This window comes from Pseudorasbora parva, chromosome 18, assembly GCF_024679245.1.
Source record: "Pseudorasbora parva isolate DD20220531a chromosome 18, ASM2467924v1, whole genome shotgun sequence".
NCBI classification, from domain to species: Eukaryota; Metazoa; Chordata; class Actinopteri; order Cypriniformes; family Gobionidae; genus Pseudorasbora; species Pseudorasbora parva.
This window is the reverse complement of record NC_090189.1, coordinates 33,783,750-33,805,677: the sequence shown is the minus strand read 5'-3', so window position 1 is coordinate 33,805,677 and position 21,928 is coordinate 33,783,750. Positions and strand designations below refer to the sequence as shown.

Genomic DNA, 21,928 nt, shown 5'->3' with positions numbered 1-21,928 from the left:
TGAATCACGTTGTTTAAATATTTTCTCCCGTTGCTATTGGCTCACTATGGGCTTCTCCCCATTCTTCCCCCTTGACTTTATCAGACTTTATGTCTCCACGTCCCCCCGACTGTCTCATAGACAGTAAAAGATTGCCTGCGAGCGTCTCCTCAGGTCTATACGGTAATTTCTCAACTGTGGGACAGAGTCGCGTTGGTTATGACGCAATCGTTAGCCTATTTTTACAAAAACAGCTTCTACGGGGAGATAGTGTAAGGTAATGGAGCCTTTTATACATTGTCGTGTTTCTTTAGGAATAAACAATTATTAAAAATAAACAAAATAAAAAATAAATAAAATAAACTCACTGCACGCAGACACACCTATACTCACTCGCACATACATATAAACTCGATGCGCGCGTACACATGGCGTACACCGCGCCATTCTTATCTCCAGAACTCCGCTCCACGCAATCTTCATTTATAGGCCAATAGCGCTTCTTACAATACAGATTATTTCAAAGCAGCTTTACAGATAATATAAAATTAATAGACATAGTATATTGGCTTTACCAACAGCTCTAAGATAAAGTTTATCGAGCTATTAAAGTTCTTGATTGAATCACTTTCGTTGTAAAAATCATTAACTCAAGACGCTTAAATGACATCCTTTTTAACTGAAAACAGAACAGAAACAGAAATGTTTAATCTGCTCTTGCCGTTCATTTACATGTTTAAGGAACTATGAATTAACACATTGAAAAATAAAGCCAGAGATGAATATATATTTCTATATTTTTTGCCATCAATTAGCGTCATATATTAATTAGTCAAACAAGGCTACCTTTTTAAAATAGCTATATCTTATTAAATATAGGCATGCCATCTTTTAATTTAAAATCTTAAATGTATTCAATATAATTAGAGTTTGAAACTATATTGTTTCAGCCCAATATCCTGCGCTGCAGAGGTGGCAATGCAGCATCTGAAGTTGCTCTTAGATGTATTTACACAATTTAATGCTGAGAGAGTTCTGTACATTCACACAGCAGAGCAAATATATAACCTAATGCAATGACATTAGTTTTATGTTTTACACAAAATGCTTTGAATACAGAAATATGAAATAGAATTACAAGATGAAACGAATATTAAATATTGCTAGTAGGTGGCAGCAAGTCACTGTGTTAATGAATGAGTCATTTTGTTCAGTTGATTCGCTCAAACCGCTGATTCATTCAACAATACAAACCCTGCGTCCCAATTCGCATACTATCCATCCTAAATAGTATTCGAAAATAGAATTAGTATGTCCCAAATCATAGTATGTTGAAAAGAGTATTCCAAAGGTACCCGGATGGTTTACTATTTCCGGTCCGAATTCGAAGTATGAATCGATGGGCACTCAAACGGCTGATATTGCCCTTAATCCACTACGAGGTCGTATGGGGATTCGATTAGAACTACAAACGCAGATAAAAAGCGTTAAAACTACAAACAGGGCGGATGTGCGAGTCCGGCGGTTAAATAGAGAAGTTTAGATAAAGGGGTTTGAGTGACCAACTATCAATATTTAACCTGACAAAAATATATTTATTCAGTGTTGTCCACATTATATTTCACCTGCAGCAGCATTGTGAACTTTTGTAATGACATGTTTGGCCATGAACTTTTAAATGGATCATTATATTTAAACTGCAAACACATGAGGAGAGTCTCTGCATTAAAGACCCACAAATGGCAGATCAATGAGCGGCTACATTTTTTTTCGATACGGTAGGAGATTAATCTGCATGTGGAGGATTTGAACTGTGACGAATCTGACGATGTAGTTAGGTGTTTCTCAATGTCAAGGATGCTTCCTTGGAAGGACGAATCCTTCCAAGTCACTTCCTTCAGAGGCTAGGCGAGGCTCCTATTTAGCATTCGGAGAACATGTTAATGGAACAGGCTAGCAAGTGCACGTCATTGCGTCATTACGTCAGTGAAAAGGTCCGTTGGCCATCAATAACATTATGTGTAATGTTATTTGTATATATTTTTATATCAATACAGTAGTAATTTGTACCGGCATTTAAACGTTAAACTTTACGTATATTTACTACGGTTATAACAAATGTTTGGTAGCGTAAATAAAAGTATTGTGGCAATCAGCGAGGTGAGGGACCATGAGAGCGGGCCGGTGGAGTGATAATGAGCGGCAGCTGATCGCCGCCACACCGGTCTCGGCTCACGGCAGAGTGATTGGAGTATAAATGGTGGAGTGTGGAAGACGAGAGAGGACTAGGCCTGGAGTTTATGTTATGGTTTGTTTATGGTTTATTATGTGTGTGCGGGCAGTCGCCCGTGAGGGTTTTCCCCGTGTTACTTTCGTTTTGTTTATTATTTATTATAAAGTTGTTGAACGTTCACCGGTTCCCGCCTCCTTCCTTCCCATCTCCAAACTCCGATACAAGCATATTTGCACCGTTCACGCTCCGACTCCGGGAACGTCAGAAGATAGCGAAGCTGCGCGCATAGGATTGTGGGTGATTTGAGAACGCGAAGTGCGCGAAGGCTACTCATATGCATCCTTTCCTGTATATGACATATTTTTCGAACGAAGGACTCAGTAGGCGTTTCTCAATGTCAAGGAAGGATCCTCGGAAGCCAGAATTCCAAGGATGCCACGTCATCGACATCCGACGAAGGACTGTTCCAATGTCGAGGATCCTCGAATTTCAACCAAGGACTGAGTCCTTCGTTCGAAAAATATGTCATATACAGGAAAGGATGCATATGAGTAGCCTTCGCGCACTTCGCGTTCTCAAATCACCCACAATCCTATGCGTGCAGCTTCGCTATCTTCTGACGTTCCCGGAGTCGAAGCGTGAACGGTGCAAATATGCTTGTATCGGAGTTTGGAGATGGGAAGGAAGGAGGCGGGAACCGGTGAACGTTCAACAACTTTATAATAAATAATAAACAAAACGAAAGTAACACGGGGAAAACCCTCACGGGCGACTGCCCGCACACACATAATAAACCATAAACAAACCATAACATAAACTCCAGGCCTAGTCCTCTCTCGTCTTCCACACTCCACCATTTATACTCCAATCACTCTGCCGTGAGCCGAGACCGGTGTGGCGGCGATCAGCTGCCGCTCATTATCACTCCACCGGCCCGCTCTCATGGTCCCTCACCTCGCTGATTGCCTAAATACTTTTATTTACACTACCAAACATTTGTTATAACCGTAGTAAATATACGTAAAGTTTAACGTTTAAATGCCGGTACAAATTACTACTGTATTGATATAAAAATATATACAAATAACGTTACACATAATGTTATTGATGGCCAACGGACCTTTTCACTGACGTAATGACGCAATGACGTGCACTTGCTAGCCTGTTCCATTAACGTGTTCTCCGAATGCTAAATAGGAGCCTCGCCTAGCCTCTGAAGGAAGTGACTTGGAAGGATTCGTCCTTCCAAGGAAGCATCCTTGACATTGAGAAACACCTAGTCCTTGGTTGAAATTCGAGGATCCTCGACATTGGAACAGTCCTTCGTCGGATGTCGATGACGTGGCATCCTTGGAATTCTGGCTTCCGAGGATCCTTCCTTGACATTGAGAAACGCCTGTTGTGTCTCATTTCAGAAGGCTGCATCCTCCGGAGGTCGCATTTGAAGGGTGCATACGTCATAAGGCCTTCTCATTTAAAAAAAGTGAGTAGGACACTTCAAATGCGACCTTCGAATGCGTCCTTCTTTCACAGGAATTCGGAGTCTGCTGAGGTGCAGCCTTCACGGCTGGAGATAACCCACAATTCTTTGCGTCGCCGTTAACAACCGTCTTTTTTTTTTAATATTATATGAAAAAACGGCACCACCGCCAGATATACATGCAAGCATAGGTGTGGTATTTAAATTAAGTAGTTCAAGCTTTTTTTGTTGGTTTTTTTAAGCTCTATTACCTCAAACAGATAGTTGTGGTAAACAGGATTACAACTGTAGTGCATTTTAAATGTTTAGAACAGTACATTGCTGTCAAGACAAGAAACATTTCATAGTCATTTTCAAGTTATAAATAATTTTCATTCATATAAACTGGCGTGAGAGCGCAACGTGGCTGAACTTGTTGGCATAGCAACGTTATACTTCCTGCCTGTGTGTCCTACGAAGGACGTCTCGTTTAATTCTGATTGAGGACACTCCGTATACTGCATGCTACACAGGACGTGTCCTCCGGAGGACGCAGCCTTCGAAATTTAATGAAATGAGACACAGCTAGTATGTCCCGAAGCTTGCATACTTTTCTGCTACACACTCAAAAGTATATACTTTTTCTTCACAAAAAGAGTACATACTTTTAGGACGTAGTATAAGTAGGCGAATTGGGACGCAGCAAAAGGCTGTATGGCTAGTGAGTCACTCAACCGATTTGTTCAAAGACTCGGATTCCTTCACGAATTAACTAGGTTACTCTGTGCGCCTTATGTTGCGAGTCGCACAATGATCTGGTTTGCTTTAGAAATTTAGCTGGCAGAAAAAATAAAGCATTGTTTTTATTGGACTGCTGATCACTTCACTACAACATTCTCTCTTTTATTAGTCTGGCTGTTTGATGAGAACAAGATTAAATGTAGTTGCACTAAACTCTGTTAATAATCTGTACAAGGAGATATATATATATTCTGTTGCGCAATGCGCGGAGAACTGAAGGCGCGGCTTGATCTTTGGTTGACCAATCAGCGGAAAGGGGCGTTTTGTGCCCGCCCATTTTGAGATCGAACTAAAGCATGCATCCACATTTTTTTTGTATGTATGCGCGAGTGTTTTATGTATGTGTATGCGCGCATCGAGTTTATATGTATGTGCGAGTGAGTATAGGTGTGAATATTCAAGCTGTTTATCCATTCCCCCCCCCCCCCCCCCCCCATTTGGCAGATTAGAACAGAGTGTGATTAAAACAAAAATAAAAATATGAGGGGGAAAAACGACTCGAGGTTTGTTTATTTATTCTCATAGGCAGGGTCGAATATATGATAAATGAATGCTTTCTTAGTTTTTCCGTTTGGAAGATAAAAAGGAAAAAACATATTATCCGAAGGACCGCCAAGTAAGCACGTTTCGCAAAATTCTATTGATTCAGTTGTAGCACGATCCCTCTCCATGATTGCAAAGTTGTAAATGCGGTAAATATAGGCAGGTCACTTCCGTGTACACACAAATGACTTCCTTTTACACTGAAATGACTTCCTTTTACACTGAAATGCCTTCCGTTTGCACAGAAAAGTTCACGCACAACCACATATGAAATCACTCGCACATCCACATATGAAATCACTCGCATATACATCTTATACACAACTAAAGCATGCATCCACGTTTTATTTTGAAGAGTATTTTCAACATTTTGGAGAGTAAAGTTGCTCTATCAGTAGAGTTAAAAGTGAGTGTAAAAATCTGCAGAAACGCAATAAAAATTTTAACACTAAAGCAGAGATGAATACCGGCCATTCCGCTGAGTGCTGAGCTGAAGTTCGGCACGTATGTCAGAGGAGAAAGATTGCGGTGGAGTAGGCAACTGATATTCCTAAGTAAGTTAACATCCCTGTGTTTTTTTAACTCTAAAATGATGTAAGTAACCAGCCATAAAATTGGTCAGAATGATTGCGTAAAATAACGTTAGCTCGGTCACTATAACAACATGATTTAATTCAGTTATAGCTATTCTTAGCTGACGTACTCTTTATCTTCCAATGCAACGTTAATCTGGTTATAAATCTTTATATATTGGTAATGTTAGCGTGCTTCTGATAATGTTGATCTCATAAAACGATCACTGATTGCATGACGTTTTTATTTAACATGGCTTAACCATTTGGGTTCACTGTTATAACTAAAATAGCTAGCTAACTTTGGCACAGTTATTTGGTAGCTAATGAAACACCGTGCCTCTAAACTTTAACAAGCCTAACCCATTTGCTGCAGAAAATAGCCTAACATTATTCAACCAGCACAATTGTCTTCTTCACTGCACTCCATGTAATATACAAAGTAATGCATAGTGCATTGCAACTACTGTACTGAGAGAAATGGATATGTAACTCTTAGTTGTTAACAGGGGCAAAATGCTGTTGCGGGTTCAATACGGGAAAGAGCAGAAATACATCAAGCTGTCTGAGCTGACATTCGATGCTTTCTTGAAAGAAGGTGGGTATATTAGGTTAAAGCAACATCACCCAATGTAAAAATAAATACAGCATAACCAATTATGATAGGATATTTAGTTAGGTAAATCATCATTTCTGTTGTGCTTTATATTTTCAGTTATAAAATAGGGTGCAGATATTTTTCTTTCATCATTATGTAAAATAAGGCAAACTTTTGATTCTTGTGAGAAGGGAATGCATGTTTTTGTTTTTTGTTAAATTAATTTTTTGCAACAGCATGTCTAAAATTCAGCATACCAGAAAGCAGGCAGCCAGACATTAAGGTGTATGACCAGTCAGACACAGAAGTTGACACAGAGGTTTTTGAAGAACTAGTGAAGGAGTCACCTGGAACTTTCAGAATCATGCTGGGCAATGGAGGACTTGGTATTCTTTCAGACAATTCACAAATTAGTTGATTTAGCTTAAAGGCCGGAATGAGAAAATGTATTGTCTTAAAAATTAACTTTCTTTTGTACAAATTTCATAATGAATAGGTGCCTCTCAATCATCATCATGCTCGGGTACATCTGATGACACTGTCATCCTGAATTTCACAATGTGTGACCCTGTTGAAGAAGTAGCCGCTGCTGAAGGAAGCCAGCCAAAAAGGCTTTGCCACATAAACTACGAGGCAAAAGCAGTAAGTGGTGGAAATTAAGTCCAATCTGAATGTTGTTTCACCACGGGAAGTGTTCTTTAGATAACATTTTTTTTGCAGCATTACATATGGTTTAACAATAATGGAAAGCACATTTTATTCCACCTATAGTTGATTGAAAAAATCCTAACATCAAAGCATTATCCAAGAGTATGGAAAAACCAAATCTTTGACAGATGCCACCAGAAGACAGATGATTAATATACTTGCTGCTGAGATGACAGAAACACATGGGTAAGCATTATTAAGCATATAGATGGGCTGTAAAGAAACATTGTTATTATTTTACAGTTATTAATTATGTACATTTGTATTGTGCAATGTCATTTGAGTGTGATATTAACTTTGAATTCACATGCTAGGACATCACCCCCCAAAAGCGTCAGAGTGATGTATGCACAGGGGATAGTAGCTTTGTTTCCCTATCTAGAAGACCCATACTCAGAACATGGATATGTAAGTAAATGGGTTATTGCAACATTATGCACTCTCTGAAATGTTAATATTACTCCTTTATAATTTATTTATGATTACATAGGAACATTACTATGATCCGGAGAGTGGTTCAGGATACCTTGCATGGCGACTGAAGACCATACAAAGAAAAACAGCAGAGGAAAGAGGTGCCTCAGTCAGCAAATCTCCTAAAGGTATGTTTACTGATAAGGGACATGATTATAATGGTGACCTGTAAATTGTACAGAAATTAGTTCTTAACATTGTATTTTGTCTTAAGTTGGTGGGCCAGGCCGTGGTCGTCAGCCCTTCACCTATGACAGAGAGCCATCTGATGAGGATGTGGAAGCAGCTATTGCTGTTTTGAGACACTCTGCTGATGAAAAGACTGTCCGTGAGAAGATGAAAACGACCTTCATATATCGGCAAGCAATGGTCAACGATGAAGCCAAATCATCGGATGTCTTCTTGGTCATCCCACGATTTCTGGATACACCAGGACTGGTATGACATCCTAATTCACTGCATCACCAAAATATACAATTTAACATTAGGTATCACTCATCACTTCTGTCTATGTGTGTTACATTGCAGATAGAACAAGATTTCAGACTTCTGTTTGGTGAGGCCACGGCCAACAAATTCTTGGAGAAGTGGCCAACCACTTTCAAAGCAAAAGTAATAAAGGAAAGCCATGGACTTGTACCCACCACAGAACTCTTGGATTTGATGCGCAATGCTGAGTCAGCTGCTGAAGTTGAGAGTGGTATGAATGGAACTGTTTTACTTTTTATTGTGGGTTATGTTGGTTTGTAGTGTACGTTTTCCTAATGGTGCAAGTTGTCAATTTGAATGCTATGCTATGGCATTATGTTAACCAGGTTTATATTTTCTAATTTCCCAGCCAACATTGCCATGTGGGCCCCATGTGGGTTTTTGATGGGCTGTCACTTGGGCCCTGCATGGGCAACCCAAGTGGGGCCCGTATAATTTTGTCCATCGGCTCCACACGGGCCCCATGTGTGTTAGCCAACTGGGGCAGATGATGGGTCCATAGTGGGCTCTAAGTGGGGCCCATTTGTGTGTTCATTATAGGGGCCAACATGGGTCCCATATGGGTTCTAATAAATGGGGCCAATGTGGGCCACATACAGAACCCTTATAGGGCCTAAATGGGTTGATGAGTCTCTTGATGGGCTCATACTGGGCCCATATGGGTAACCCTGGTAGCACCCATTTGGTGCCTACATGTGTCTGCCCATATGGGTTGATGACGGGATCCAGATGGGTGTTATGTAGGGCTCTTATGGGCCACAATGGGAATATATACCATATTTTCTGTTTGGGTTATCTTATAGTAATCCCCTAAATACAAACATTACATGTAATCCACTAACTACACTAAAATGTTAAAGGTACTGAATGAACAGAAACCAGTAGTTCATGCTTTAGTTTATTGTGTTAAGGTTTATTTGACAATGACTACATTTACAACTTTATAATACCAAAGTATCAAAAGTACAGTCTAAATTAATGTATTTCACAAACAAATAAAAGAAAAACAGTGCAGCTCCTCACTCCTCTGTCATCGCTCTCCAAACAGCCCTTTAAAAAAAAAGACCAAACAAACGAATCAACCATTGTGCCACCTTTTGGTACCCCACGTCAGACAAAAACAGATGGCGAAGAAACGACACACGCTAACTGCAAAATAATTCAGAATTAAGGTGAAGAATTAAGTGTGAAACCATCAGAAAACCTTTAGTCTCCAGCAGCACAATTTTCCAGAACTGCAACCTACCTGGAGTCTCCAGAAGTGAAGGTGTCAGGATCTCAGAGACTTCAGTGAGCTAAAGAATCCTAAAAAATGACCCCCACTTAATAAGAATCACAAGCAGTTGTAACGACAATGACTTATGAGTTTAATGTCTCGGGGAATAATTAACTCAAAAGGGATTTAATATTCAATATTCATGAATTTATGAATATAATTTGCTAGTCGTTCATTACGTATTAAAATTTTCCGATAGGGAAAATTGTTTAATTAAATACAAGTAACCCTTTACGGAATTGCTTGAAATTATCCCACTAAGTTTGTCCTGCAAATTAGTTATAGACTTTTCAAATCAATTCTCAATAAGGGATTACTGCTTTACGAGCGCATAAGAAACATTAACTTTACTGCTCAGGACAAGTTCAATATTTCAAATGGTCATACAGTTTACTTTACTAACATAGTAGCATAAGCAGTTAGGTAACGTTAGATCGCAAGTTTCATTGACTTTGTGTATGTGGGAGAACAACAGACTCAACTCATTAAATGTCTTTTGGAGGTTTAATAAACACAGACTAAAAATAACACTACGATTCACACAGAAAGTACACACTAAATATGCATCAAGAGAGTAGAAATATAGATATTAACGAAAGAATACATAAAAGAGAATAATGAATAGACTGAAATTAGAGAGAGATAAAAGAGAGAGAGAGATGAGAGAGATGGGACAAAGAATTAGGGGTAAGACGCAGCTTTCCTTCAGTTCATCAAATACAACCTTCACGGAGTTAACTTGTCCCAACGGGAAAATAACACACCCTCTTTACAGCAGTTTGAATTTGGAAAAATAAGAATACTTGCTTTCGTTTTGGTTTCGTTTTGGCTTCTCGCATGTGTGCGTGTGTTCCTGCGTGTCCGGTGGTTCTTTCCGAGGTCGGGAGGGAAGCAGCTTTTTCTCGAGCGGTGCTTCGTGTTCTCCTCCTGAAGAAGGCCCTTGAGGCTAGTAAGTTGATGACTCAGTAGGGAAGCGAGGAGAACCAGGGAAGAGGGGAAGAGAGGAAGAGCTGGGGCCTGCTTGGAGGGCCTGCATTGGTGGCCTGGCTTAAGGGCCAGCCACCGTGGGTGTTGGCTCCGCCAGGGAGAGAAGAGGAGCGAAGTTGGAGAAGTAAGAGAGCGGAGATTGTCTCCACTGGTCTTTTAAGGTCTGGGGGGTAGTCCCACCCTCCAGGGTTAGACTTAACCAATGAGGTTGCTGGGATTTCCAGGCGGGAAATTCCTCAGCAGATTTTATGGCTCTTTGTTCCAAAACTTGAATCAGTGGGTCTCTGACCATTCATATTCTAATTACTGCAACAAACACACACTGCATTTTCTGAATAAGTGATATACATGGAAGTGTAAGTCGTGAAGTGAGCATTAATTTGATAGGAGACATGACATATATGAGGTTATCTGAACTAGTAATTTGTTAAGACAAAGATAAAAAGATGCAAAATACCATACAGAAGAAACATTTTACAAGACAGTTATGTGTTTACATACAATGTCCTGGGGTGCATGTTCATTTATAGATGGTTTGTCTATAATTTGAGGTAAAAGCGTGTGTTTTACAACCTTTAGCTCTCTGTGTATGGAACTTTTCATGTGGCCAAATTCTTTTGGGCCGTAAAACTTCTTATCAGATGGTTTCCAGGGTAACGGAGAATCTTTCTCTGTTGTGTTGGGGGAAGGTCTGTTACTCAGCACAGAGCATTCAAAACATATTTGTTAAATGTAACTGGCGATTGTGTGTTTGATTCGCCTGAGTCGCTACATAATCCCCCCTTTCGCTAGTTGTTGTCCCTCCTATGGACAACAACGAGCGATATCAAAGGTTCAGGAAGATCAGACACACCATAGCAATGTTAGGCTCCAGTTGTTTGTGTCTCCTGAAGTGATGGTCGTTCCACGGCAGATAAGGCAGACAGTAGCCAAGTTCAGGTCTCTGTGCTTGTGCAGCAGGTGTCGAGGCAGCAGGTGCCCTGACGGTGCGTCACCTGTCATCCAGAAGTCCGTTTGTGTGGTGCAGGTGTCTAGTTTCAGGAAGTGGTTAGGGGTCTGTGTGACCTGAAGAGGGTTTTAGACTGACCTAGTGCTCGTAGCAGGAGGGCAGCAGGCTGTTGTTAGCCTCTCAGTCACGAGAAGTCCGAAAAGTTCTCTATGTTGGCCTGTTTCAGCTGCGGGTGGTCCGAATAGAGGTTTCCTGGCTGCCGAGCCAGAAAGCGTCGCATCTCTGGGCTGGATGTGATCCAGAGCAGATAGAGTCTATCTTGGTGGTTCACAGTCGTCGAAGACTGCAGGTGAAGGTCAATGTCTCATAGATAGGCATGGATGTTGTGGTTTCCTGCAATCTGTGGTGTGAGTGCAGGAAAGGATCTGTCCATTTGCTTGAGGTCTTCATGTGCCATTTCAGGGTTTGTCTGAATGCATCCTTTTCCTTCTGCGGCTGCAGGGGCTTTCAGGAAAATGGCTGGTGAAAGGTTAAGCAGAGGGCTTGGGCTCCTCCCCCCCTTTGCGTCGGTGTGCAGGGCTGGAGGAGCTTGCGCTGCTGATGTGAAGTTCAGGAGAGTACGTCTTTCTTTTGAGGATTCATTTGCAGTTGGTGATCAGGAGTCCAGGTTGCTCTCTCAGTACGATGCCCGAGGCTGGACCCGGTGTGATGTCTGGTGGTGGCTGGCCTCTGATTGTCTGGAGGCACAGGAGCATGATCACGGCCGTGTTTCTTAGGCATTTCCAGATCTGTTGCGTGGCCTCAGTAGTGAAGTGGATGCCTCTGTCTGAGTTGATTCTCAGTGGCAATCTTGACAGGAAAAAGATGTGATACATCAGGGGGTATGCCGTGGTCTGGGCGGTGTCGTTGGGTGCTGGTCGACACTCCACCCACTTGGTAAACTGGCACACCACTGTGAGAAAGTACTTTTTGCCTTTTGTGGACCTGGGCAGGGGTTCTACCCGGTCGATTTGTAGGTTTGACCATGGGAACGTGGTCCCTCTGTGTTGCAGTGGGGCTCTGTGGCTCGGGTTTGCTGGTTGGAACTGGCAGCGAACTAGCCATTCTCTAACATACTCTGCCGTCTCTTGATGCATCCCAGGCCAATATGCCACCTGTTTCAGTGTGTCATACGTGGCTCTGGTGCCGTGGTGTCCAGCACATGGTGTGTTTTGGGCGTACATTAGCATCACCCCCCTTTGCGACCGTGGCACTACAAGCCGTGGCGCTGTGTTGCCATCGGGTGCAAACCAGAGAATGTTGTCCGGAATACGCATCATGTGTCTGGAGTTATGTAGATGTCTGTGGCTAGAGTCATCAATGAGCTCAGAGTCAGTGATAGGGTGGTTGGAGGGGTCTGAGAGGTGGTCAAGAATTGTCTTTATTGCAGTGTCAGAGGCTTGCATATCCGCAATATCGTTGTGTGAAAACTGCGGCGTTAGCGATAGCAGCTGCAAGGGAGGCATTGTAGCCGGTGTCGATAGCTTGCTGTGGGTTAGCACTGCAACAATGGGGCTGGATGTGGGGTTCGGGGGTGCCCACATGTCGCCGTGTGGTGTGTTTTTACTGATTGCATTGCACAGTGAGAGACTTTTGGTTGAGTTGTCTGCCCACAGTGCAGGGATACTGTTCGTTGTGATAATGCCATTCAGCTGTAGGTCATTCATGACCTGGGGGCAGAAGGCATCAGAGTCTTTGGATAGCTGAAATGTGCAGAGTAGCGAACTTGAACTTGGCTTCGGGGCTGAGGCTGGGTTGTCACAGTGTGCTGCAGGGGGTCCCGTGGCCTTTGTGACCTGGCAGTCTGGCTCTGTGGGAGTTCCCGTGACCTCTGTGACTTGACAGTCTTGCTCAGACGATGTGTGTGTCTGAAGGGGCAGAGGGTCATGCACTTGCGCCCAGACTTTCAGTTGTTTGAAGTCCAGTACGGGTTCGAAGCGGTCCAGCAGGTCTTTTCCGATGAGAAATGGATAAGTGCTTATAGGGGAGACATAGACGGGGTGTATCAGGTTCATAGGTCCAATTGTCAGGTGGATGGAAGCTACTTGCTTGAGCTGGATGTCGTTTTGGCTCTACGACTGCACATTTAGCTTACAAGTGTGAAGGTTAAGGGTGCGATTTTGCCTCTGTGCTTCAAATCTGAGTCTTTCAAACAGTTGGGCGGATATAAGCGTGAGGTCGGAGCCAGTGTCCACTAGGGCTTCGAGCTTAAATTCCCTTTCCATAGTGATAGTCAGATAGAGTTTTCGAGCCATCCCCTTCTCGATTAGGTTTCCCAGGAGTCTTAGTGTGGGGACCTGTGTGTTGCTTGATAAGCCGTCTGGATATGTGTCAAGTGTCTCATTATGCGTGCAAACAATCAAAACAGCGCTTTCTGGTACGCTGGGCTGCCCCATGATACTGTCTTGATTAGAGGCTGCCAGCTTACTGTCAGCTGTCATGTGGGTGTGCTGCTGACGTGTGGGGGTGCAAAAGTTAGTTCATTAGTCTGTGGTTGGGGAACAGTGTTCAGGGTGGATGATTCAGTTGCAGGAAGGGCGGGAAGGTTGATTTCAGGTATCATGTCTAGTCGTGCTGTACCTGGTCCGTCCTTCTTGTCTTCCTTGTGAGGTTTCTGTCGGAGGAACTCTTTCAGGATCTTTATGAGCTCTGTAACTTCAGAAGCAGCTACACTTTCTTTGCCAGACGTGGGTTCAGGTCTGGGCCTACCATTGTCCCGTCGAGAGTGGCCTCTTCGCTGGCTTTCTGGGCGAGGCGGGTCCCAGGATCCTTCAGAGCGATCGCTCTGGTACCGTGGACGGTCGCCATTATGACCACGCTGCCCTCTGCTGGCTTGGAGTGGTTTGGACTCTCTGTTGACGGGTCGGTAACTGTGGTTCTGATGGGCGCCCTCTAGGGTTAGCTTTGGGCGGTGCTCAGAGACAGGGCAGATGGTGGGCTGTTTTACAGTCTTTTCAGAAATGGTTTTCTGTTTGACGTAAGCTTTGTGAGCCAAGTCTCTTAACTGTTGCGTGCCCATGCTGCACGGGCACGCCAGCACCCCCAGGTGGTAACTGATGGTAGGGTGCAGGTTTCGGAGGAAAAGAGTTTTGAAGTTGATGTCCTCCTCCATGCCTGGGTCGTTACGTGCCCCAAAGTAGGCACGTCGCAGTCTGTTATAAAAGTTCTGTGAGGTCTCAAGTCGAGCTTGCTTAAGGTCCATGGCAGTGATGAGCCCCTGGTCTGACTCGGGGTCGGAGTACTCACGAATTAGAGCTTGTCGTAGATGCCAGTAGTCCGCTTTGATGGCCTCTGGTTGTCGATCCAGAAAGCTGCGTACGTCCCGATTAGACGTGGCCCTGAGCAGGTACAGTCTGTCCCAGTTGTTCGCGTGAGCGACAGTTTGCAAGTAAAAGTCTATGTCTTTTAAGTATGCGTGGACGTCGTGTCCTCCTGCCGGGTCTGGGCTGAAGGTAGGAATATTTCTGGCCAGCTTGTCAAGGTTCTTTGAAGCTTCGTGGCTGTTGACCTTGACTTCCTGGAAGGGCGGCCTTTCCTCTGCTGCTGACGGGGATTCGTGGAGACTGGCGGGTGATCTTTTAAACAGGGGGCTGTCGTCCCCCTTCGTAGCTCTTGCTTCATGGCTAAAATGTGCGGAGTAACTGGTCAGGGGAAACTCTGTGTTGTGTGTTTCCCCCTTCCGGTAACGTTGCACTATATATGATTGTCTCAGTTCTCTTTGCACCATGTCAAGTTCATCTTTGAGCTCGTGTCTTTGCTGGATGAGCTCGTCGATCTCGGCTTGTGCCGACTGCAAATGTTTTGCATAGACTTTAGCTTTAATGTCTCTGTCTTTAAGTTCATCATGGGCTCTCTCCAGGAGGGATTCGCCACGCCGAAGCTGTTCGTCGAGGTGTTTCCTGGCGTCTTTCTCTGACTGTACTCGTCGGTCGGCGTCACGACGGAGCTCCTCCAGGGTCTTTTGAAGTCTTTCTATTTCTTTTCTTTGTTCTTTGTCTGTTTCGTCGTCTTTCTCTGTGTCTAGAAGCTGATCTAGACAAAGCTGGGTGAGGGCTTGGTCTCTCCGGGCCTCCTCGGCTTGAAGCTTTAGCGTTGCTGCCTCCTGTTCCAGGTTGGCGTAGCTCCCTTCGCTTAGACGTGCCTGTGCGATGAGGACGTGGGCGAGGCTTCCGAGGATCTTGGCCACTTCCTTGTTGGAGAAGCTGTGCGTGGGGTCGTGTGTCATCAGCTGGTCTAGCTCGGTGTCCAGTTGCTCCTGGCTCGGCTGCCCCAGACTTCCTTGACTGGTGGCCGTTAGCGCTTCCAGCCATGTCGTTAGGCGATCCCACGGGACGGCGGAACTGGATGCACGGGACATGCCGGCTTACTGTGGACGAGAGAAACACAGCACACACACACACACAGAGAGAGGCCAATGCAAGCTTGTTCTAAGCTGACGAGCTATCGTACGGATAGCTGGGAATTTTGGCTAACTGATGTAGACAGTTAGCTAATTAGACAATTTAGACAATTAGGTGGGCGGTAGCCCTGGGGGTCACTTGGTGAACTGCTGCTCGGTCGTCCCGGGACTATCTAATTCTCTTTGGGGTCTCTTGGTGAACTGAAAGAAACACAATCGTGATAGTCCAACAGTGAGGATAGAAAAGAGCACAGTGGAAACAAACACAAGATGAATTGGTCTGTAATGAAAGGAATGTCAGCGTGTGCGCTGGGAGTGTTAGGGAAATTAATAGGCTAAATGCTCAAGATATACTAAAATTCGGCTTGTACTATGGGTTATCCCATTTAGCTCATCCGGGGTGAATTGAGGTCGCTCAAGTGGAAGATTAAATATCAAGAGCAATTTAGAAAAAGGCAAAAGTTTCTGTTAAGTAATGATAAAACAAAAAGCACTTTTGATACCATTTGTAACTACCAGACTGAGCTTTATTCCCAATGGGAGGGGAAAAGAAAAACCTTTGCAGAGAAAAAAATAAATAATAATAATAATTAAAAATAATAATAATAATAATAATTTTTAATTAAATTTTTTTTTTTAATTAAAATTAAAAATTAAAATTAAAATTAAAATTAAAAATTAAAATAAAATTATAAAAAAAAAGAAAAAAAAATTAGAAGCTCAACTTAATTCAAATTAAATTCAAAGCAAGTTTAAATGAAATTTAAATAAGCCTGTAAGGAGAATCAAATAAAAGAAAGCCAATCAAAAAAAATCCTTTCCTATAACGATTAATCCCCAAGTTGGAGTTATCCAAATAAAATAATTAATCAGGAAGGGCGTAGGGATTTAGTGTTGCGCTGACTTAACAGGGTATAACCACACGGTGGCGTCCTTCCTTCCAATTGGACTGTCTGTGACTTAAACCTAATTTCACTTTGAGTTAGAGGAAGTTATGTTTCTTTTTAAACTTCAAATTCGAATAAGGGTGTTTAATCAGCGAGAAAGGAGACTTGGTTGTTGCTAGAAAAATTGTATAAGTGAAACTGTGTACAACAGTAAGCAATAAACAATTTATAGGCTCAAACTTATTTTGTTAAGGCAGAATCAAATAGCGGAGAGTGAAACTATCCGAATTTATCCACACGATGGCGCTGTTGCGCCCGCCCTAGACTACAGTTAGTTAGGCGGAAATGCTCACCAGATGGCTTTGTCTGGTTTTAGAGTCGCCCTCTGGCGTTCTGCAAGCGGCGTTGCAATTTTTGAGTCGCCCTCTGGCGTTCTGCAAGCGGCGTTGCAATTTTTTTGAGTCGCCGTTTGGCGTTTTGCAATCACTAAAAAAAATGACTCTGGTGCTCTAGATGCACGAGCAACAAAACGGGTGAAAACAGGAATTTTCCGTCTGCCTATTCACGCATTTTACATGGACTCCAATAGACATTTATCAATATGGCTGACGGTTTTCAGCATCTTTGATTCAAATGTTTTAGGTCTCAGGTCTTTGGTTAGCTAAGCCAGACTTAAACCAGGAGTTATCGTTTATCTTAACGATATAATAATTATTCTTAGGCCTCTTATATTGTACAGGAGAGTCTCGCCCTGTCCCAATCTTCCGCAATGATATAAACTTTCCGTAGTTCAGATCAAGCGGGATACCGCAATGTACGTGTCTACAGACTACATCAAAATCTCATTATTTTGATGGAACACATAATATATTGCTCGAGTCAAATGTATGGGTTTTCTACAATACATTTGTTTGGAAATCACGCGGATAAACCCTATTGTTCATATTTTCATTAATATAATCCGGCTACTTCAACATTTCTCAGCATCTGTTTATGCTTGGATTCGCTTTGCGCGGTACCTCACAATTCACAAAACAACACCAAACAAAAACGTGCGTGCAGGTTATTAATACCCCAAAAATACACAATGAACAGAATATGAATATCATTCACACATACACAAACGTTTGAAACTTGCCCGATAATTTCTCCACCAAATAATATGTAACGACAATGACTTATGAATTTAATGTCTCGGGGAATAATTAACTCAAAAGGGATTTAATATTCAATATTCATGAATTTATGAATATAATTTGCTAGTCGTTCATTACGTATTAAAATTTTCCGATAGGGAAAATTGTTTAATTAAATACAAGTAACCCTTTACGGAATTGCTTGAAATTATCCCACTAAGTTTGTCCTGCAAATTAGTTATAGACTTTTCAAATCAATTCTCAATAAGGGATTACTGCTTTACGAGCGCATAAGAAACATTAACTTTACTGATCAGGACAAGTTCAATATTTCAAATGGTCATACAGTTTACTTTACTAACATAGTAGCATAAGCAGTTAGGTAACGTTAGATCGCAAGTTTCATTGACTTTGTGTATGTGGGAGAACAACAGACTCAACTCATTAAATGTCTTTTGGAGGTTTAATAAACACAGACTAAAAATAACACTACGATTCACACAGAAAGTACACACTAAATATGCATCAAGAGAGTAGAAATATAGATATTAACGAAAGAATACATAAAAGAGAATAATGAATAGACTGAAATTAGAGAGAGATAAAAGAGAGAGAGAGATGAGAGAGATGGGACAAAGAATTAGGGGTAAGACGCAGCTTTCCTTCAGTTCATCAAATACAACCTTCACGGAGTTAACTTGTCCCAACGGGAAAATAACACACCCTCTTTACAGCAGTTTGAATTTGGAAAAATAAGAATACTTGCTTTCGTTTTGGTTTCGTTTTGGCTTCTCGCGTGTGTGCGTGTGTTCCTGCGTGTCCGGTGGTTCTTTCCGAGGTCGGGAGGGAAGCAGCTTTTTCTCGAGCGGTGCTTCGTGTTCTCCTCCTGAAGAAGGCCCTTGAGGCTAGTAAGTTGATGACTCAGTAGGGAAGCGAGGAGAACCAGGGAAGAGGGGAAGAGAGGAAGAGCTGGGGCCTGCTTGGAGGGCCTGCATTGGTGGCCTGGCTTAAGGGCCAGCCACCGTGGGTGTTGGCTCCGCCAGGGAGAGAAGAGGAGCGAAGTTGGAGAAGTAAGAGAGCGGAGATTGTCTCCACTGGTCTTTTAAGGTCTGGGGGGTAGTCCCACCCTCCAGGGTTAGACTTAACCAATGAGGTTGTTGGGATTTCCAGGCGGGAAATTCCTCAGCAGATTTTATGGCTCTTTGTTCCAAAACTTGAATCAGTGGGTCTCTGACCATTCATATTCTAATTACTGCAACAAACACACACTGCATTTTCTGAATAAGTGATATACATGGAAGTGTAAGTCGTGAAGTGAGCATTAATTTAATAGGAGACATGACATATATGAGGTTATCTGAACTAGTAATTTGTTAAGACAAAGATAAAAAGATGCAAAATACCATACAGAAGAAACATTTTACAAGACAGTTATGTGTTTACATACAATGTCCTGGGGTGCATGTTCATTTATAGATGGTTTGTCTATAATTTGAGGTAAAAGCGTGTGTTTTACAACCTTTAGCTCTCTGTGTATGGAACTTTTCATGTGGCCAAATTCTTTTGGGCCGTAAAACTTCTTATCAGATGGTTTCCAGGGTAACGGAGAATCTTTCTCTGTTGTGTTGGGGGAAGGTCTGTTACTCAGCACAGAGCATTCAAAACATATTTGTTAAATGTAACTGGCGATTGTGTGTTTGATTCGCCTGAGTCTCTACATAGTGTTGTAAAATACTTGGTTATGGTTACAAACCTGTCTTGGAGGATCACCAGCCCTGCAGATGTTGTATGTCTCCCTATATCTGACACGCCCATTTCAGGTTTTTCAGTCTAATGAGCTCGTGAGTTGAATCAGGTGTGATAGATGAAGGAGACCTTATATAATTAATTATAAAGTGAAGATCGTGGTGTAACCTACTAAGACTGAGTATTACCAAATCCTTCTGAAGGCATTACAAATTATTTGTAACAGTATTCTAAAGTGTTACTATATTTGGTATCTTTTGTGCATTTGTTATTTGAATTAGCACTAAATAAAAAAGGGAAAAAGCACAGACAGCTGAGTGAGGAGATGGATAAAGCTCCTCAGACTCATTGCTCAGTGGAAACTAGTTGTTCTGTGACAACATAAACATTTATTAAAGATCTATTTAAAATTAAACATTTGAGAATGGAAATATTTCCCTCAATGTGCAGACTTTTTGAATTGCAATTGTGCTGGACTTTTTAGATTTTGATTAGATTGAAGTCACATTGTGTTTAAGTGTCAAAATAACAATACAAATTATTTCAAGGGTGATATTTGTGTGCTATCTATCCAATCAACCATTGGAATCGACTGTGTTTGCACTTGTCTTGACTGTGAATGAATTAGACCACTGAGTTGCCCATTTTAAACCCATGTACTCATTTCCCATTAGTGAAGCATCTAGGTCCCACATAGGAAGCCCAGCTGGCTTTGTGGGAAGAACTACATTTATTAATATACAAAAAATCTCAAAGTGCTACAGACTTAAAACAATCAACAAATTTTTTTTTTAAATAAAATGGAAAAATTAAGAAGTTATATATAAACTTATGAAATACTTAAAATGCAATAAATGTAATCAGTTGTTAGGGTTAGGCTGTTACCCATAATTGTACAAAAACAAAACCAACTGCAAACAATAAAACGTTACAATTCTAAATATAGCCCAAATGTGGCCCACATGGGACCCTCAAATAAACAATAATGGGCAAACTAACTGGGCCCCACAACTTTATCCAAGATGGGGCCCACATTCAGCCCATCAATCTGCCCACCCTGAGCCCATGCCCAGGTGACGCCCATGTAGCCCAGCTAAACCCCATGTGGGGCCCACATGGACATGTTGGCTGGGTTGTAGGCTGGGACAGTGACATGTCTGCCATCTAGCTGCTGCTACATTTGCTACCACCATCTGCACAAGGTAGGAAGAGGCCAGGAAAGCTGTCTGCATTTCAAGCTGTAGATCAGCTTATCAGATTTCAAAAGGTATGCTTAAAGGATTAGTTCAATTATAAAAAAAATGTTTGCTGATTATTTACTAAACCCCATGTCATCCAAGATGTCCATGTCTTTCTTTCTTCAGTCGAAAAGAAATTAAGGTTTTTGAGGATAATATTCCAGGATTTGTCTCTGTAATGGACTTCAATGGTGACCAAAGGTTTGAGGGTTCAAAGTCCGTCTCAATGCAGCTTCAAAGTCTCAACATGATCCCAGCAGAGAAATAAGGTCCTTATCTAGCAAAATTATCTGTCATTTTCAAAATAAAAATTATATACTTTTTAACCACAATTGCACATGTTGTAGAATCTCAAGATGCACCACTCATTACGTCCTGACGTCGGAAAGGTCACACAGGACATAGATGTAAGCCGGTTCAGAAAAGTTGGGAAGCGCGAAAAACTCAATCTCATTTTCTCCTTTACTTTCAAAACCGTCCGAAATCATTGTTATTTATTTTTAATTTTTCATTTATTAAATATTTATTAGTATATTTTTTTGGTAAAGGGCGTTTATATTAGGCTTTGCCACCAGCGTCCGCGGATCTTGAGATTCTACAAGACATGCAATTGTGGTTAAAAGTATATAATTTTAATTTTGAAAACAGCTGATTGTTTTGATAGATAAGAACCTTATTTATATGCTGGGATCATGTTGAGACTTTGTAGCTGCATTGAGACGGACATTTGACCCCTCATTTGAACCTTCAAACCGTTGGTCACCATTGAAGTCCATTATATGGAGAAAAATCCTGGAAAGTTTTTCTCAAAAACCTTAATTTCTTTTCAACTGAAGAAAGAAAGATATGAACATCTTGGATAAAAAGGGGGTGAGTAAATTATCAGCAACAAAAAAATACATCTTCCATATATCTTCTATCACCTTAATCTTGTGCACCGTTTAAGGTGATCTGATATATTGTCAGAAATAAGTCACCAAAGCAATTCTATTGAATGTGTTTTGTTGAAGGTCGGAACCAGTGTGCAGCAGCATCTAGACAACATCACCCAAAGCAGTCAGCCCTACCTTCTCGCCCAGGGATCCACACAGAGCACCCCCTTACGAAACAAAAATATATTGCAATATACTAGAATTTATATTGCAATACATTAGAAAATATATTTCAATGTATCAGAAACTTCGTCATATATTTGAAAATATATAGCAATATATGGATGGACAACCTATTGCTATATATTGATTCATATATTAAAATACATTGATATACAAACAAAACTGAATTATTTAATGTATGTTTATTGAAACAAAGTATTTTTTGTGAGTTAAGCAAGCTCCTGCATATGTTTACAGAGGTTGATTAACAATAGCCCAAATCAGATGGTGCATGACATTCAATATATTTTCTATATTTAG

General features: G+C 41.7%; 1 protein-coding gene and 1 long non-coding RNA gene across 3 annotated transcripts; both read left to right on the top strand.

Moving 5' to 3' along the window:
* The first annotated feature begins 5,373 nt into the window (after positions 1-5,373).
* Positions 5,374-6,984, top strand: LOC137046372 (uncharacterized). Of its 2 annotated transcripts, none has more exons than XR_010898948.1 (4): positions 5,374-5,569; positions 6,097-6,185; positions 6,682-6,827; positions 6,957-6,984. It is a non-coding gene; the product is annotated as an uncharacterized lncRNA (long non-coding RNA). The 2 variants fall into 2 exon arrangements; XR_010898947.1 differs by having other exon boundaries at positions 6,422-6,827.
* A 1-nt stretch (position 6,985) lies between these two features.
* On the top strand, positions 6,986-21,607 carry LOC137046370 (uncharacterized). Its single transcript, XM_067423561.1, has 7 exons — positions 6,986-7,079; positions 7,208-7,301; positions 7,384-7,495; positions 7,582-7,805; positions 7,896-8,067; positions 20,415-20,542; positions 21,524-21,607. The coding sequence occupies exons 1-6, from the start codon at positions 7,039-7,041 to the stop codon at positions 20,441-20,443; spliced, it is 672 nt and encodes a 223-aa protein (XP_067279662.1). The 5' UTR covers positions 6,986-7,038; the 3' UTR covers positions 20,444-20,542; positions 21,524-21,607.
* The last annotated feature ends 321 nt before the right edge of the window (positions 21,608-21,928 follow it).

Bases quoted from the DNA above. Each gene is read 5' to 3' on its own strand.
- LOC137046370 (XM_067423561.1), top strand. From the start codon at position 7,039: ATGATTAATATACTTGCTGCTGAGATGACAGAAACACATGG. The intron at 7,302-7,383 runs GTAAGTAAATGG...ATGATTACATAG, and splicing joins CATACTCAGAACATGGATAT to GAACATTACTATGATCCGGA. The intron at 7,806-7,895 runs GTATGACATCCT...GTTACATTGCAG, and splicing joins TTCTGGATACACCAGGACTG to ATAGAACAAGATTTCAGACT.